Source organism: Mytilus trossulus, chromosome 13 (assembly GCF_036588685.1).
Source record: "Mytilus trossulus isolate FHL-02 chromosome 13, PNRI_Mtr1.1.1.hap1, whole genome shotgun sequence".
NCBI lineage: Eukaryota > Metazoa > Mollusca > Bivalvia > Mytilida > Mytilidae > Mytilus > Mytilus trossulus.
The window spans coordinates 145,686-163,058 of NC_086385.1; the positions used below are offsets into that span (position 1 = coordinate 145,686).

General features: G+C 32.7%; 1 protein-coding gene across 1 annotated transcript in view; it reads right to left on the bottom strand.

The window, feature by feature from the left end:
* Window positions 1-1,985, bottom strand: part of LOC134695471 (ADAM 17-like protease) — a 33,603-nt gene extending 31,618 nt beyond the window's left edge. The window contains exons 1-2 of the mRNA XM_063556740.1: window positions 1,837-1,985; window positions 630-759 (exon numbers count right to left, since the gene is read on the bottom strand). Coding sequence (XP_063412810.1) covers window positions 630-759; window positions 1,837-1,891 — 185 coding nt within the window. The 5' untranslated portion in view covers window positions 1,892-1,985. The remainder of the gene's footprint in view (window positions 1-629; window positions 760-1,836) is intronic.
* Between the last annotated feature and the right edge of the window lie 15,388 nt (window positions 1,986-17,373).

A 17,373-nucleotide genomic window follows, 5' to 3' on the forward strand; every position in this document is an offset into this window, starting at 1 on the left:
CCAAGGCTCCGTGTTGAAGGCAGTGGATTGACCTATAATGGTTTACTTTTTTTTAAATTGTTATTAGGATGGAGAGTTGTCTCATTGGAACTCACACCACATCTTCTAATATCTATTTTCGGAATATTATATATTTTACTGAATAAAATAACAATAATAATATCTTTATAATATAATTAACACAATTTAAAAGATTTTTTTTTAGTTCTTTTTTATCAAAGTTTCTGTTGTATATGATAGATAGATACATGTAGTAAGATACTTCATTCTCTAAAAACTTAATACAAGTTTACAGAAAAAATACAATATAAGTCAGGAGCCTCTGGCCTTTTTTAGTCTTGTATTATTTTAATTTAAGTTTCTTGTGTACAATTTGGAAATTAGTATGGCGTTCATTATCACTGAACTAGTATATATTTGTTAAGGGGCCAGCTGAAAAACGCCTCCGGGTGCGGGAATTTCTAGTTACATTGAAGACCTGTTGGTGACCTTCTGCTGTTGTTTTTGCTATGGTCGGGTTGTTGTCTCTTTGACACATTCCCCATTTCCATTCTCAATTTTAATATAAATACAGATACAATAGTATGATGTTTAGCATGGTAAAATGCCCTGACCATGAACAAACTTACCTTCCGAATGATGAAAACCAGAACTCATGTAAGCGTGATGCTGGATTTGGGTCTGGACTCCTTCTGACTCTTGATCGAATATCTGATGACTTCAAAGTCTCAAAATATTCTAGCTGAAACGTTTCATCTCCTAATAAAAGTTGTAAATAAATTAAGCTATTAAAATTATTAACATTTCTTTAAATTTCAGTTTATCAACATGATTTATCTCATATTTCAATGGATCTCAGTTATTTGAAAACTTATACATTTATCATGTTTATGTCAGTTTGTATGTATGTATGTGATATTCATAGAAGTGTGGGGTTTTCATCATCTTTTAAAGGTACATCTGTACAATTTGCATTACTTTGTAGTTCACATTGATTGAAAGTTTTGTAACTGAAATTGCTTGATTTGTTTATCAATATTTATTAACCAATCCAATTTAAGAAAATTCACATAATCCATTAATCTGCTGGGTTTTTTTTTAAAACTTATATATCATGAATATTGATAACTTTATTTATGGACTAAAGGGTTTGGTTTTCCCTTCAGTATCTTATGTACGCTTCTTGAAAGTTTCCAGACTGTTTAGGCTGTAATCAATGTAATCATCATAATATTGTATTATTGGATTGTGTGGTTGGCCAAATAATCCTTGTAACTATTTAGAAATCCATGACACTTGACCTGAGAATCTGCTTCTATTGAACTATTGATGACTTTTCCATTGCGGCATCAGATATTTTCTTTTATGATGTACAAATTTTACGGAAACCTTTGTACATGTTGTGCATCCAGTAATGGCAGACAAATAGTGATAAGGTGCATCACAAAGTTGGTATGAACCCAGTAATGGCAGACAAATAGTGATAAGGTGCATCACAAAGTTGGTATGAACCCAGTAACTTACATAGAATTAGTAATTCAGATGAACTATAGACATAGACCATGCATACTTGTATCAGCAACTTCAAAACCAGAACTTTGTACCAGAACCTCTAAAAACTGTGAAAACTGATCATTCTGATTGTTTTAATGGTTTTCCTTGGTTTTTTAAAACAGAGAGATTGGACTTTAAGAAGCATCGTTAAGAGTGACTCACAACTTTAAGTCTAATAACCTGTAAATTATGAGTATACCTTGAGGAATGCTACAAAAAGGGGGTGTTTTCGGTTTCATAAGAGACCTAAGTGTGTGATGAAAGTGATCAGACTAAATTTACCTGTAGACAGAGGTGTAAAGATAAAAGCTATCCATAAATATATCAATATTCTCATGTTTCACAGCCTGTCATAATTATTTTCTTCTATCAAACTCTTGTTTATTTGCGGAAATTGAACGGAAATTCGCGCTTAGATAAAGGGAGGTAATCGTTGAAATACAAACCAAAAACAATCCCGGAGGAATTTGAGTTTCCGTATTTACTAATCGTTTTTGACGGGTGCCACATGTGGAGCAGGATCTGCTTACCCTTATGGAGAACCTGATATCGCTACACAATTTTTGATGGGGTTCGTGTTGCTAAGTCTTCAGTTTTCTATGTTGTGTCTTGTGTACACTATTATTTATCTGTTTGTCTTTTTATCTTTTAGCCATCATCATCGGGAGTTACTTTTTTTTTATTGTCAGTTTATTTTCGATCTATGAGTTTAAATTCCCTCTGGTATCTTTCGCGCCTCTTGCATAGCTTTTAAAGCAATCATTTTAGTTTATGAGGCTACATATAATGAGAAAACGAGACAAAATATCAACAAAGAACAGAAAAGGAGTGCTTAAAAGTTACTAAACACTAGTGAACACCCTCATTTTATTTCAGTTTCTTTCTTTTTCAAACCTAGTAAATGCGACAGAGCTCTACTGTAGCATTGGGTGGAACAGCATGACATAAGCACTCTTTACAAATGGCTCATCTCAGTAGATCGCAAAAAAAGCACAACAATAACCATTATAAAACAGTAGACGATTCAAGAGTTCTTGCAGAAGGCCAAAGATAGAGCAAACATTTTGAAAGAGTGAATGCTGAAAAAAGTCTTCATATTTTCAAATCAAAATAGGGGCGTACACCAACTTTGCACCACCACAAAATATGTTTGAAGTAATCCGCTACTACTACAGTACTATTATTGGTACCAGAAGATCCGAGCTGCGACTTCTATCATTATTGGTACTAGTAGGTATGACAAGAGACTAATTTTACTATGTGTGACTAGTAGATCCAATACGCTGTCGAAAAACGAAGATAATTCCCATAATATTCCACAGGTAACACGTTTCGTTGTCTTTCAGATAGAAAATTTTCTTTAGATGTCCTCCGATGTTCAATGTTAAAATAATGTGTAAAGGTGACAACATTTCAACATAAATTGTAATGCATCCTTCTTTTTATTTTAGATATTTGTAAAGTACTGAAATTTGTATTACATATTTATTGATGCATCATAACATTGAGAAAGGAAATGGGAAATGATACATGTATTCAATTCATTAACTTTCTATTCAACATACTGTTATACTACTGTCCCATGTTAGGAGGAGGGTTGGGACCCCGCTAATTTGTTTAATAACCCCGCCACAATATGTATGTATGTTCCTGTCCCAAGTCAGGAGCCTGTGATTCAGTGTTTGTCGTTTGTTTATGTCTGTTTTTCGTTATTTTTTTGTTCTTACATACGGCCGTTAGTTTTCTTGTTTAAATTGTTTTACATTGTAATTTCGGGGTCTTTTATATCGGACTATGCGGTATTGGCCGTGGTCATTGTTGAAGGTCGTACGGTGACCCATAATTGTTAGTTTCTGTGTCATTTTTGTTTCTTGTAGAGAGTTGTCTCATTGGCAATCATATCACATCTTTTTTTTTTTAATATTTAACGAATAAACAGGGGCCAGCTGAAGGACGCCTCCAGGTACGGGAATTTCTCGCTACATTGAAGACCTGTTGGTGACCATCTGCTGTATTTTTTTTTATTTGGTCGGATTGTTGTCTCTTTGACACATTCCCCATTCTCAATTTTATAGTAATCTATCATTCTATGTTATCTCATACTTTTATTTTATATATTTTAATTCCGCTAAGTCGTTCCATCCCCCGTCCTATTTCTATATTTGTGAGTCAAAACAACTAATGGAAAAGGGACAATATCTCCTTTGTAATTAATTTTAAAGTTGTCACTATTTCAGTAATAGTATCAACAACAAAACACCGCAGTATTAAATTTGCATCTCCAAAGCCGCTGGAAACCCGCTACATCTAAAACATAATTAAATTATACAACGGATGAATTTCAATACTGGTATTTTCATTTTAAAAAGTATATCAATTTAAATATTTTCACTCTTCCTTGGGGTTATTCTACTGTTTATCTTCTTGTCCTAATTTCAATATGCCTTGTCAATTTTATCCTCTAATCTATTATGAAAATATAATTGGTAGCTTAAAGGCGGGAAACATCACGTTTCATGGCTGAAGGGAGATTTTGACAAGCACACTATTGCACGTTATTAGACGGTAATTGCTCCATTATATTAATAGTAACTTAATACTTGAACTGTGCAGGATTCTTTTATTTATGGTCCGTCAATCTATTTGTTTAAATCAAAAATTCAAAGATTTTCGGAAATGAGATAAAGAATGCTTGATAATGCGTAGTTGTCCTCGTCTTTTATTGCATGGCATGCCACATATTTTACGGATACCTATTTTCAGTGGAAAGACATCTACATTCGACGTCCAAAGACATTCAAATTACTTTAAAAGCTACTCTTTCGCGTAGCGTATTGTATAGAGTGTAGGTCAGCTAGCTCTTTGCTAGTTCAGTTAATTTACTGTCCAGTTTTCTTTCTAATCTAAATAGTTGGTACTTTTAAATAGCTATCAAATACTACTTTTTGTAACTTTATTGAGAGTGTAAAAGCGTTGAACGATCAACGCTTTTTCAACCCGTTAAAATTACTTAAAAACAAAACAAGATATGAGTTTCCAAATTGTGAACTTTCCATTTTATGCAACAATATTCCCACAGCGTCTGCAAATGGTGAATCACCATTCCTTAGTTGCTTCGTTTTACTACGCTATCTGAGATCTTGTAAATATACTATCATGATATCATCAGGGTTGTATTGAAATGAGCAACATAATTGATGCCAAATGAAGAACAGGATCTGCCCACACTTCCGTAACACTGGCGAGTATCTCCAATTTTTGCTACGATATCTGAGAGTTTGAACATGATATCCTATCATGATATCTTCATGGTTCTTCTAAAATAAGCAGCACAACGAATGTCAAATGAAGAGCAGGATCTGCTCATCCTTCCTTAGCACCAGCTATTACCTACAGATTTTGGTGGAGGTAGTGTTGCACTGTCTCTTGTTTTCTATGTTGTTTTTTACTCTTGTGTACTGTTGTTTGTCTCAGTTTGTCTGGTTTTATTTAGCTATGGCGTTGTCAGTTTATTTTCAATTAATGAGTTTGAATTAGTATTTTTGTCCTCTTTTGATTACTGTTGTGTGTTCGTCAGAGGGAGGGTTCCGGGGGTTGGTTACCCTCCCTTTTTTTGAACGATCAATGTATTTGAATGGGGACAAATAGTTGGAACCCCCCCCCCCCTTTTTTTTGTCCTGGGTTGGGAAACCCCCCTTTTTCAAATGGCTGGATCCGCCCCTGGACCGATACGTATGCTTGCTATCGTCTGTTGAAAGAGGAAATGACGTCATCACCTTATGGATTCTGGAAAGTCTAGCAAACATCAAATTTCTTGCTGTCAATCAAGACCAACCAATATGTCGCAGTGCCTACTATTTCATGTACTGTTTATGTTTTTCATGATCGTCCTGACTATACTGGAAGACAAAAGTCAACCACGTTTTTGAAGCAATTAAACCCCCCAAAAAAAGAAAAAGTTTCTCGACTTTCTTAAAAATGCAGTAAAGGTATAGCACACTTAGGGAAGACATCAAAAGATCGATGTAGGATAAAAAAAAAACTTAAATCAAATAGTTTTGGGGTGGAGGGGGTCAACATTGCTGCAAGTTTTGTTAATCCAAAATCGATTTAACATATATCCCTATTGGTCAATCAATTTTTCCAAATTAAGTTAAAAGGGGGGGGGGGGGGGGTCAGTGAAAAAACTATGTGAATTAAGTTTTTTTTATCTTACATTGAACTTTTGATGTCGTCCCTTATTTATCAAGTTTGACAGAGATCTTCACACGTGCTTTAGCGCCATCGTCTCCTTTCCCCTTGTCTTTTTTTGGATCACGCGGCAACCTCATTTTTCATCGCCCTTGTCGATTCCAATTTGTTTACGTTCGTCGCTGGGCTTCTAAAATGTTGTAAATTACAAATTTTTCAAGAAAAAATATATCTCACAATCAGGCTTTGAAAATTTTGGCAAAATACATGCTTCCAAAATGTCGCATGTGAACTTTTGACATTTCTGGATTATCCAAGAACTTAAAATTATTTTCACAGGAATAAAGAAATGTACAATTATTATTTTTTCCCAAAGCCATTCTACAACGATTTTCAAGTTTTCATACAACATTTTGGAAGCAAACTTTACAAACAACTGACATTGGCAATTTTGTAATATGTCCTATTTCACACATTATGATTGGTCAAACTGTATGCTTTTTGCAATACCAAAGATTCCCTACCGCCCAGACCATTGATGTCAAAAAGTATGTTTAGTCAAAAAAGTCATATACGACATTTTAGAAGCCCAGCGACGGTATGTATACTAGAAAACGAAAACGAATAAAATGTAGGAATTTTATTTGCTATCATATATTGCAATATATGTTTGAGCCCTTCGAACTTATGCATTAATTCTTTATTGTTTATTTTAGTTTTTTTATTTGCCTCGTCGATATTATCGTTTTAATTGTTTGTTCGATGTTAATCAGGTTAGAATAAGGTGTATAAGATCATGTTTAGTAACGCTTTAACAGGATTAGTGTAAAATACAACAAACATAAAAATACCGGAATCAAATATTTCCATTTTATGTCTTCCCAACAACAAAAGAAACTTAATAAATTGACCCATGACATGTCATCTCATATGTTTGAATGTTTCTATTGTTGTGGTACAACTCGTCCGCATTGACTATTTTACTACAAGAATCATTTTCATAACAGCGTGGACAACCGCAATGATTATATGTTTGTAATACTACTGATTCATATGTTTGAATGTTCCGTTTGTTCTAGTACAACTCGTACACATTGACTATTTTAATTTGTTTGTGATTTTTTTTTTATATAATTACAGTAAAATCTAGAGTAACGTAGACAATCCAGTCTTCTTTTTTTACAAAGAATAGCACCAACTACCATGTTTGAATATAAGTATATTATTATTTTACAACTCGTACACATTGACTATGTAATGTTTCGGTCAATCTTATTATATTACATTTGAATAACAACAAAATAAAGAAAAAACTCTGCTTTGTCAGACTTTAAAAGTAGATATGCACATGCTTATATTCATGAAATGATCATTGCTGTGTTTTGTGTACTTGCTGTTTTTCAGTCATGATGATGATGATGATGTCATTTATTTTCGACTTTTGAATTAGTATGTATCGCAAAATGGATATTTACATCTTCTGACATCAGACTCTGACTTCTCTTGGACTAAATTTTAATGTGCGTATTGTTATGCATTGGCTAGAGGTATAAGGGGAGGGTTGAGATATCACAAACATGTTTAACCCCGCCGCAATTTTGCGCCTGTCCCAAGTCAAGAGCCTCTAACCTTTTTTAGTCTTGAGTTATTTTAACTTTTAGTTTCTTGTGTGCAATTTGGAGTTTAGTATGGCGTTCATTATCACTGAACTAGTATATATATTTGTTTAGGGGCCAGCTGAAGGACGCCTCCGGGTGCGGGAATTTCTCGCTGCATTAAAGACCTGTTGGTGACCTTCTGCTGTTGTCTGCTCTATGGTCGGGTTGTTGTCTTTTTGGCACATTCCCCATTTTCATTCTCAATTTTATTTAGCAATATATACATACGTAGTATTTACATTTGCTTTCAAGACACCTTTTTTTCACTTCCACTTCTCTCCATTCCAGACAACATTTTACAGATTGTCAAAATTAACACTATAATCTTGTTTTATTACTTGAAATTACTTTTTATAACACATAATAAAACTACAACTAACAAACGATCTGTGAAATGATTAAACACATAACTAACATATATTAAGATAAAAATGTAAATATTAAAAATATCTGTGGTTATTTGACTAGCACCTGGATAAAACACCTGTAAATCGACAGGTACAATGCAACATATCGAAATCACCACCCTAGAAAATTCCAATACAATGCAGATTTAATAATAAAGGCGAAACTATATTTTATTGTATAAGATATATTATGTATGTACATTGAAGAAAAGGAACTGAAAATTAGCACAAAAATGAAAATAGCCTCTGATTAAAGTACTAAAAGTAACAAAGAATATATTGATATATTTTTTTAATTTCATGTTTCATGCAGTTTTGGGAAAGAAATTTAAGGGGAATGAAATCCCTTATTTTGATTTTTTTTTTAATAAGGACACATTTTCGAAAATTAATTATTATAGGGCACCTGTTTTCCAGGTTATTATTCCTCTTACTTCTTTTTAATTTTTGTATCCACCCGTGCAACCCTCTCAGTTTCCCCAATTCCTTCCTCATCTTGATCATTTGGAATCATTCAGTAAAGCATAAGGTTATTTTTCTGATGAACTGTGATATTTGGTAATGTAACATATAAAATGATATATATATATAAGAAGCGAATTCAGTGCGGTGAAAGTAAGGGGAATGAAATCCCTTTTGATGTTTTATCAAAAAATATAAAATTCAGGTCATATTTTTGAAAATTACTTATTATATAGACCGAGACTTCTTATAGAGCACCTGTTTTAGTATAGGTTGATATTCCTCTTACTTCTTTTTAATTTTTGAATCCACCAGTGCAACCCTCTCAGTTTCCTCAATTTCTTCTTCATCTGAATGATTTGGAACAGGATTTATTCAGTAAATCATGTTATTTTTCTGATGAACCAAATAATCACCGACTCCTCCTTCTCCTATTCGATATGGATACCTGTGATTATTTGGTAATGTATTGGGACATTTAATAAAATGTGATTACTGCGATGAAAGTGTACGTTGCTGCACCGGTATATTTAAATTACAGATGAGGCATTTGAAATGTTTGTCGTCTGTCCAGCAGACGGTCAATTCGCCAAAATTGTAAGAGTGAACTTTGACTAAAAATTTTGAATAAGATGTGTTAAAATTTGTGAAAGATAAACAATTTTGGATTCATAACACTAGTATCATCATTCATAATTTGAGAGAGAATTTGCCCTGCAGACGGTCAATTCGCCAATAATTCTAGATAGAACTTTGACTTAAACTTTTGAATAAGATGTGTTAGAAATTGTGATTATAATACAATTTTACCGTTGAAAATTTTGAAAAAGATGTGTTAGAATATGTGATTAAAATACAATTTTGGATTCATAACGTTGGAATCATCATTCATAATGGAGGTTTATTTACTTTTATACAAGATATCAATTGTGTTTTTAAACTTATGGGAGTGTTTCAAGTGCGGTAAGTTTATTTTTAGTTTTGATATATTTGATTTGACAATAGTTTGTAATTAGATTTGCTGATATTGTCAATTTCATGTCAACATTATAGTTTACAGATGATTAAAATGTTTGAACAACGAATTAAAAAAAGAAGATTTTGATCTACTATTAAAGGTTATGAACTTTTATAAATGTGATTATTTAATTGAGTAGATATTTATTGAATGATAAATTTAAAATTATGAAATGCATGCAGCAGTTTTTGAACATTTTTTTAAAACTTACACTAACGTTTTGCATCATACGCCATGCGTCTATTTGTTTTTTTTCCAAACCTAAATCATTTAAGATAGCATGTTTATAGTGAATTTGATATGTAGTCGAAAAGAATATATGAAGACTTTTAAGCAAATCATGACTGAATTCAGAGCGAGGGACAGTCACACGTATTCATTAAGAAAAGAGAAAATGGGAAAGGATATTTTTTATCGTTTATGCAAATACAAATACAAATATTTTATTGGCACAAACACAATTACAATAATTGACAAAGGCCCATATTACAGTGCATTACAACAATGAATACAGCATACAGTTACTTATATTTAAATATGTTATAATTAAGAAGCTTAAATCTCGCTTCTATACATCAGACATTTATATATAAGAACTAGTCACTTTCAGGACTTTTAAAGAATTACTATTAATACAACTATTAATATTTAGCTGATTTTCACTACAACATGTAGGAAGTATATTTAATATCTTATTTTTAAAGTTAAATCTATAGTTGGAAAAAATTTCACATTTCAGTAAAAAGTGATTTTCATCTTCTACCTCACCTGATTTACATACATTACAAACTCGTTCGTCGGTGGCTAAACCTAAATATCGCCCCTTTTCAATAGCAAATTTGTGTGCACTCAATCTAATTTTACACAGAGATGACCTTTCTAACCTATTACTTAGAACATCAACATAAGAGCTATCCTGAAAATTATGAATACAATATTCGAGGTGATTTTTTTTACCATTTTATTTAATCTTGACTGAGGGTTATGTATATATTGTAATTATAAAAAGAAGATGTGGTATGATTGGCAATGATCGAGCCTTGACGATCGAGACAACTATCCACAAGGGATCAAATGACACAGGCATTAACTGCTATAAGTCAAAGCCCCTTGACTCAATCACAGACACAATGGGCAAAATCATCTTATTTAAGGGAAAGGGGATGAGGGGGGGGGGGGGGTAGAAAAAAATGTAAATTTCAAACGAAAAATATAGTTATGTTATTTGGCGAAAAAAATAATAAAGTGGCGAAAAATATATTGTTTTGGCGAAAGAGGTGGCGAAAAAAATAATTGACCCAGGAGAAACCCTGCCCTTGAGTCTTATTGTTGATTCAATTACTGCAATCACTGTATCTGATTCGCATGCCTAAACTCAAATTAAAAAACAATGAATGTTCTACTTGCTGTATAGAATAGAATAGAATAGAATATTTTTATTTCCCAAATTACAGGGCCCATAAAGGGCATAAAATCAGATACAATTGATTTACATAATTAGTAACAACAGCAATAATAGAGGCATATACATATACAATTGGAATATAAGCATTGGTCAGAATCAAGCTAAAAACCACATATATATTATGAATAAAAGAATAATAAAATTACATTATACATGCATATGTATTTATTTTCAAATTATTTACTTGACTAAATGTCAGTGTTCATGTCTGATCTCCTTAATTCAAAACAGTCACAAATATAACAGCCCAGTTTTTCCATAAGAGTAACATTTCCTTGGGTCAAGAAATATAGAAATATATAGAAATATCAACAGCTATTTTGTACTTTTGGACCAAGCATGTAAGTAATTATCGATTTATTTGTCACAATATCAAAATATATCAAAAACGTTAAATATATAAATAATTCTCAAACACGTTGACAGAAAAAGAAGATAATAAATCCACGTATTTTGATAGTACTTTACATGTTGAATACATTTTGTTTATCAGAAAACTTTAAAAATACGAATTGTTTAAAAAGAAGAAAGCGTAAATCGCTTATCATTTAAAAAAAAATGTGAACAGAATTTGAACAATCTTAAGATTTCGCCTCGCAACTAGTAAAAAGTTTTCGAAACGGTTGCCATGTAGGGTTTTTCCTCTAGGGAACTGATTATATATTATGTAAAGTGGAAACAGGCTGTATAAAATGCACTATTTATGCAGACTTGCTGTTTACATTAATTTTATCATGTATATCAGTGTTCCCTTATCGAATATAACATGCAATTATAATAAATTTACACGGAGTTTAAATATAGCGTTGAATTAAAAGTATGTCAGAAAAATTCTCCAAGAAATTAGTGTGTACAGAGTTTTAAGCGGTTTCATTATGTACCATATGTATAGTTGTCAATTTAAGTGGTCGATTAGCCATTAATTAAGAATGAAATGCTTCTAGTTGAAATATATTGGCGTGCACACACTCGAGGCTTTTACGACCCTATACATTACAAAAACGAAACATTCAATGCTTACAATTACATTTTTATGCTACTAACAGGAAATTTAAAGTTCTGTCAAGTTTTGTGTTTGTTTTCCATATGCATTGATGTACGTTGTCACGGGAAGCGCTCACTGTCATGCATATTTCTTCTTTTTTTTTTGGGGGGGGGGGGGGTACAATCTTTAATATGGAATGCCTCGCGACTGTTGACTTGTCTACTATTACAGATTCTAGTGAAACACACCTGCGAAGTTGAAAAATCTTACTGCTTCATTTCCTTTTTTTCGACACACTGTCGCTTGGCCGGGGAAATGCACTCCCTCCTTTAATTTTTTGTTATTGTTTTTTAAATTATTACACATAATATATACTCAAAAGAATTGAACCACAAAAAATATGAAAACGGGGGATAAAAAAATACCTGGGCTTATATGCATAAAACCACTTTAGTTAAGACTACTGATATCCAATCATAAAACTAATATATATCGTTGGAAATTTAGAATAATCCGTCCATTCGCGGAACAAATCTTAACTTAACGGGTCATGTACTTGTATATACATATACTAGAACACACCCGTGATATCGCGGGTCCGTGACTGAATTAAAGTATGTAACTATGCGCAAGCCTTATTTTAGTAGTAGTATTGTCATCTGATAAAGTCATGCCGATTATAACATGTATAAGATACACAGTTTTCTCTGCTTTCAAATCTTTCTGTTTGAACCCGTCAAACTGGAACTTATCAATTATTGGTAATATTTATTATTTATAACAATATTAATTACGTGGAAAACAAAAGGGCCTGGAGTGGTGTAATTTTTAATCTACACCTTTGTACTATATTAGTTAAATATAAAGTGGAATTCTGTGATTCGTCGTTTTTACGTGATGACGGCTGACAAATTGGACCTCGTAATTTTAGTATTATAGATGTATATATAATGATTTGGTTTTTGGTTTTTTTATATGCATGATGTATTGTAAAAGTATTATGTTGAGTTATGTATGCCTTCAACCCATATGGGTAAAAATGTGCATTTGTTCAATTAATTACACCTTATGTAAGAATCCGGGGTTTTGATTGGTTGATAGCCAGTGTATTTTTCATCAATTTACTGTTATCAATTCATTTTTAACGCCCCCGGGGTATTTTCTAAAAGGATATGCCTATTTTACCCTCTCTGCCGTGGTATTTGCCAAAAAATACAATATCCGACTGGACGCTTGTAACCAGGTAACGTCACGATCATAGTCTTGAGAATGAATTTCCCTCGCCTTACGGTTCGTGAAATTTAACATTTTCTCCACTGGTTTTTTTTCGCAAAAAAACCTCCTTAACATGATATATCTGTTCAAAACTTAATCTATTATAAAACTCGCGAGGTTATCATATTTCAAATTCACTGTCATTAGCTTTTTATCCTCGAACTAACGTTTTATGTATGTTAATTTAAGATATAAAGTTCATAAGAATTTGAATCTTTTAAAAATATGTAAAAGATACAATTCACTGTTGGACTTGGAAGAGTTTTACGACCTTAATTGGTCTTAAACTTACGGAAGTCAAATACTTGAGGTTCCGTTAACAGCTATAACATCATCAAAGTAAATATACCCAAGTTGTTTTTCTTATCTTCAAAGATATACAGTGTATACATAATGTTATTGACCTCTATTCAATAATTTCTTAAATCTGAAATACATGAAAATTTGTCTCTTGAAAGTTTGATAAAGTCATAAATATCGAGTAGACGCCAACAACTTTTGAGATAAAATTCACAATTTTCAAAAATGTAATTTTTGGTGAAAAAGGGGCGGGGGTGGGGTATGTATCACTTCAATTAGTGTATCAATGTATATCGGCTTCTAAGATCCATATGCATTTTCATACTATATATATATATACTTAGTACCTATACCTATATTTACATTAGTGAAGTCATATAATAAGAGTTATACGTCAGTGTGAAGATTAATTATCTACCCGGGACCAATGGCGTAGATGTAAGCGAGCTATGTAAGTCACCATACGGTCTTCAACAAAGAGCAAAAACCCTACCGTATATTGACAGCACGGTTAGGTAGCATTGCATTGCATTATTATGGTAAAATGCTTTCATTTATAGTGAATTTATTCATGTAAGTAACCTGATGAGGTCGTGAAATGACGATGAACACGATTTCTTGACTTGCGACGATGATTTATAAATGTATTGCCTTTGGTCCATCCCAAGTCACATGTTCGTATTCTTGGAGTCACTATTCGTTTAATTTACGAGAGCCTTGATCCCCTGTGCCTGGTCGTTACCTCTCTGGTGTGGTCCTTTCAATGTCATAAATGCGAAACAATTATATAAATATTAAATTGTTTGATTTGCAGTTTGTTTACGCATGTTCAGTGTTAACACTTGAATAAAAATGGTCACACTGTCATTTAGACTAGCTTGAATAATCGCCCACTTCAGATAATCAGATTTATCAGCGCATACGTTTAGGAACATAAAGAAAGTTCGTAGACCTCACATCTATTTAAATATGTTAAGAAAGTAATTTCACTTCTTACATATGAAACAATTTTAAAAATCAAATAAATTAGGAATTAAATTATCTTGATTTTCTGACCGGTATGCGCCATGTATTGTTGTGTGTAAGAGTAATATTTTGATTGGTTGATCTGAACATCCCTAAATTGTAATGGGAGTGCTTACAGAGATAGTATAGGGATACGAATTAATAAGGGGCAAATGAAGCAGATGATTGATTAATTGATGCTTAATGTCCAGTTGCAAACATTACAGGCGCATAAAACGCAAAACTTGTCATTATTGAATGATAATGTACTTTTCTAAACACAATCAAATATTAAAAATGTAGATTCTGATTTCATATACTCTTCAACGAAAGTTATGATGTCTGTATGTTAATTGCATTGCTCTTAACAAGACCGACACGAGATAGATTCCACACATGCTTTCTCACAAGATACGGTGACAGTTCAAAGTGTAATGCGACACCCGAACAGAAGAGAAGTCACTTTACTGGACTTTGTGACTACAAACACAATAGTACAATTGATGGGTAAAAAAGTCAAATTTACAAAGCGCTACCTTAAAATTGCTCCTGGTTCAAATCTGTGTGATTTGGTGAAGATTTATACGTTGCCTTGGGCCTTTCAAAGAAAGCTTTTTTTTTGTATCTCAGTTCTAGAAGGCCACAGTTTCTTTATTTTAGTTGTACGACCTTCTGGTAAGAAGTTGGATTTTCACAATGTAAATAAATTTTAGTAACGACTGGTCGCGATCGGAAGGAGCCGTTTATTCCAATGGCTCCTGTTGGAAAAGTGCTTCGCTCTCTTACAGCAATACATTGTAGCACCTGTTCAAAAAAGCATTTTTTCAAGTAGTCCGTTAGTGAATTATTTCCAGAACAAAATTTCTATATCTAACATGCCCATTGTTTATAGACTAAGTTAGACTTGATTGCCCTTAACCATGTTTATCCTGGCCGTCCAAATATGCAGAAGCTATGGTTACATTTAGTGGGAGCTCGTTTTCTCCGTTCATGTGCATTTGGCCAGCAGACATATACCAAATAACAATCCATGTTGTTTTTTTGCGTTCTCTTATTGAGTTGATAGGAATAGCTATAGTGAAAGTTTTGACATACGCGTTTGACCATGTTCCTTCAACTGTTAATGCTGAGGTTAATGCACACACATAAGCGTGCGGTAAGCTACTTTGTGTTCATGTTTTATAAAACAAAAGTCAGATTACTGGTTGTGGATATTTGAACTTTGGTGGATACTTCTCTTGAACTGAATTTTAAATGTACGTATTGTTATGCGTTTACTTTTCTACATTTGCTAGAGGTATTAGGGGTGTGTGTGAAATCTCATAAACATGTTTAACCCCACCGCATTTTTGCGCATTTCACAAGTCAGGAGCCTATGGCTTTTGTTAGTCTTGTGTTATTTTAATTTTAGTTTCTTGTGTACAATTTGGAAATTAGTACATGGTGTTCATTATCACTGAACTAGTATATATTTGTTTAGGGGCCAGCTGAAGGACGCCTCCGGGTGCGGGAATTTCTCGCTACTCTGAAGATCTGTTGGTGACCTGCTGCTGTTTTTTTTTATGGTCGGGTTGTTGTCTCTTCGACACATTCCCCATTTCCATTCTCAATTGTATTGTTTCATTGGCAATCATATCTCATCTCCTTATTATTATAATGTTCAAAGTCAGCTCACTGGTTGCGAAAATAAACAGACTAACAGACACTATCACTAATAACACCCATTTGTGAAATGCTGTTACCAATCTCCTATCTTCATTATTTTCACACCATTTTCCCTTTTCATTCATAAATGAGTCCAACTCGTAACGTCTTCATTGACAATCCATTTAAACTTCTTTTTTTTCATTTTTTATTATTCAAAATTTATCTTGACATACAACTCTTTATCACGAATCAGTCATTCAAATACAGGTTTTATGTACTAAAAGATTTGGTTGTATTTTAATATGCCACTTTTGTTTAGAATTTTGTTTGCATTTGTACTTTATTCGTGTATTTACATTTTAAAAACTTTAACTTTTATACCATATCTAATGCATCTAGATATGTATCTAACCTGTGTCGATTTATTTTCAGAATAATGGCCCCGATAATGTATCCATAAAAATTGACAATTGTTTAATAAACTGTAAATATTCTAGCGTTCACAGATTGAAAGTGTTTAAACGGGTCATTAACTGCGTCGTTAACAGGTTAATTAACTATTAAATCTTCTTTGAACTAGATTTAAATTTGAACATGTTAAAATGTTTGATTAAGACTACAGATATCATCAGAAAAAAACTATTCTGATCAATCCATATATATGGTATTTAGCAAAGAAATTGGTATCGGGTCATTTAATAAAGATTTATTCAGATTCGTTGATAGATGAGGATCTAGATGAGTGTCCTTTATTTATGAATCCTTAATTGATTTCTGAAGTTTTGACAATTCTCTATTCTTTATACTTTTGAAAAAAGGCAAACTTGGGTGGACCCGGGACCCCCTTATGGTAAATGCATAGTATTTTTTCATGTCCCATTCCTAATTCTGTGTAGTTTGTGACATGTATGTGATGTAGCAAATGAGGACACTAAATTCGTATACGAACTGGTCAAAACCGAATCAAATGATTAATGCTTTAAATATTTATCTTCATCTTAAAAATAATGAGACCTTTAACATGAGCAAAAGCTCCGCTATATTGTTTTCATGACCGTTTGACGGAATTTCGCAGTTCCTGGTTGGTACGCGGACCACGGACCAGCTATGTTAATTCTAAACAACCCTTCTGACGATGCAAGTGAAACCATAATTTAATAAACAAATGTATACAATGGGGAAAGAAACCTGCAAGTTTTTTCCTGACTCGCTCACCGATCTCATTGTAAAATACAAAATATAAATTACAAAAAAATTAGACAAGGACACGGAAATTGATTTATTTTTATTAAAAAACTTCGTAGGACATATTGTATATATATATATGCTTGAAAAAGTAGGCAAATAAATTAACCTCATTATAACGAGTTTCTCTTTCTAAATACATCAAGTTTTATTTATGTTTA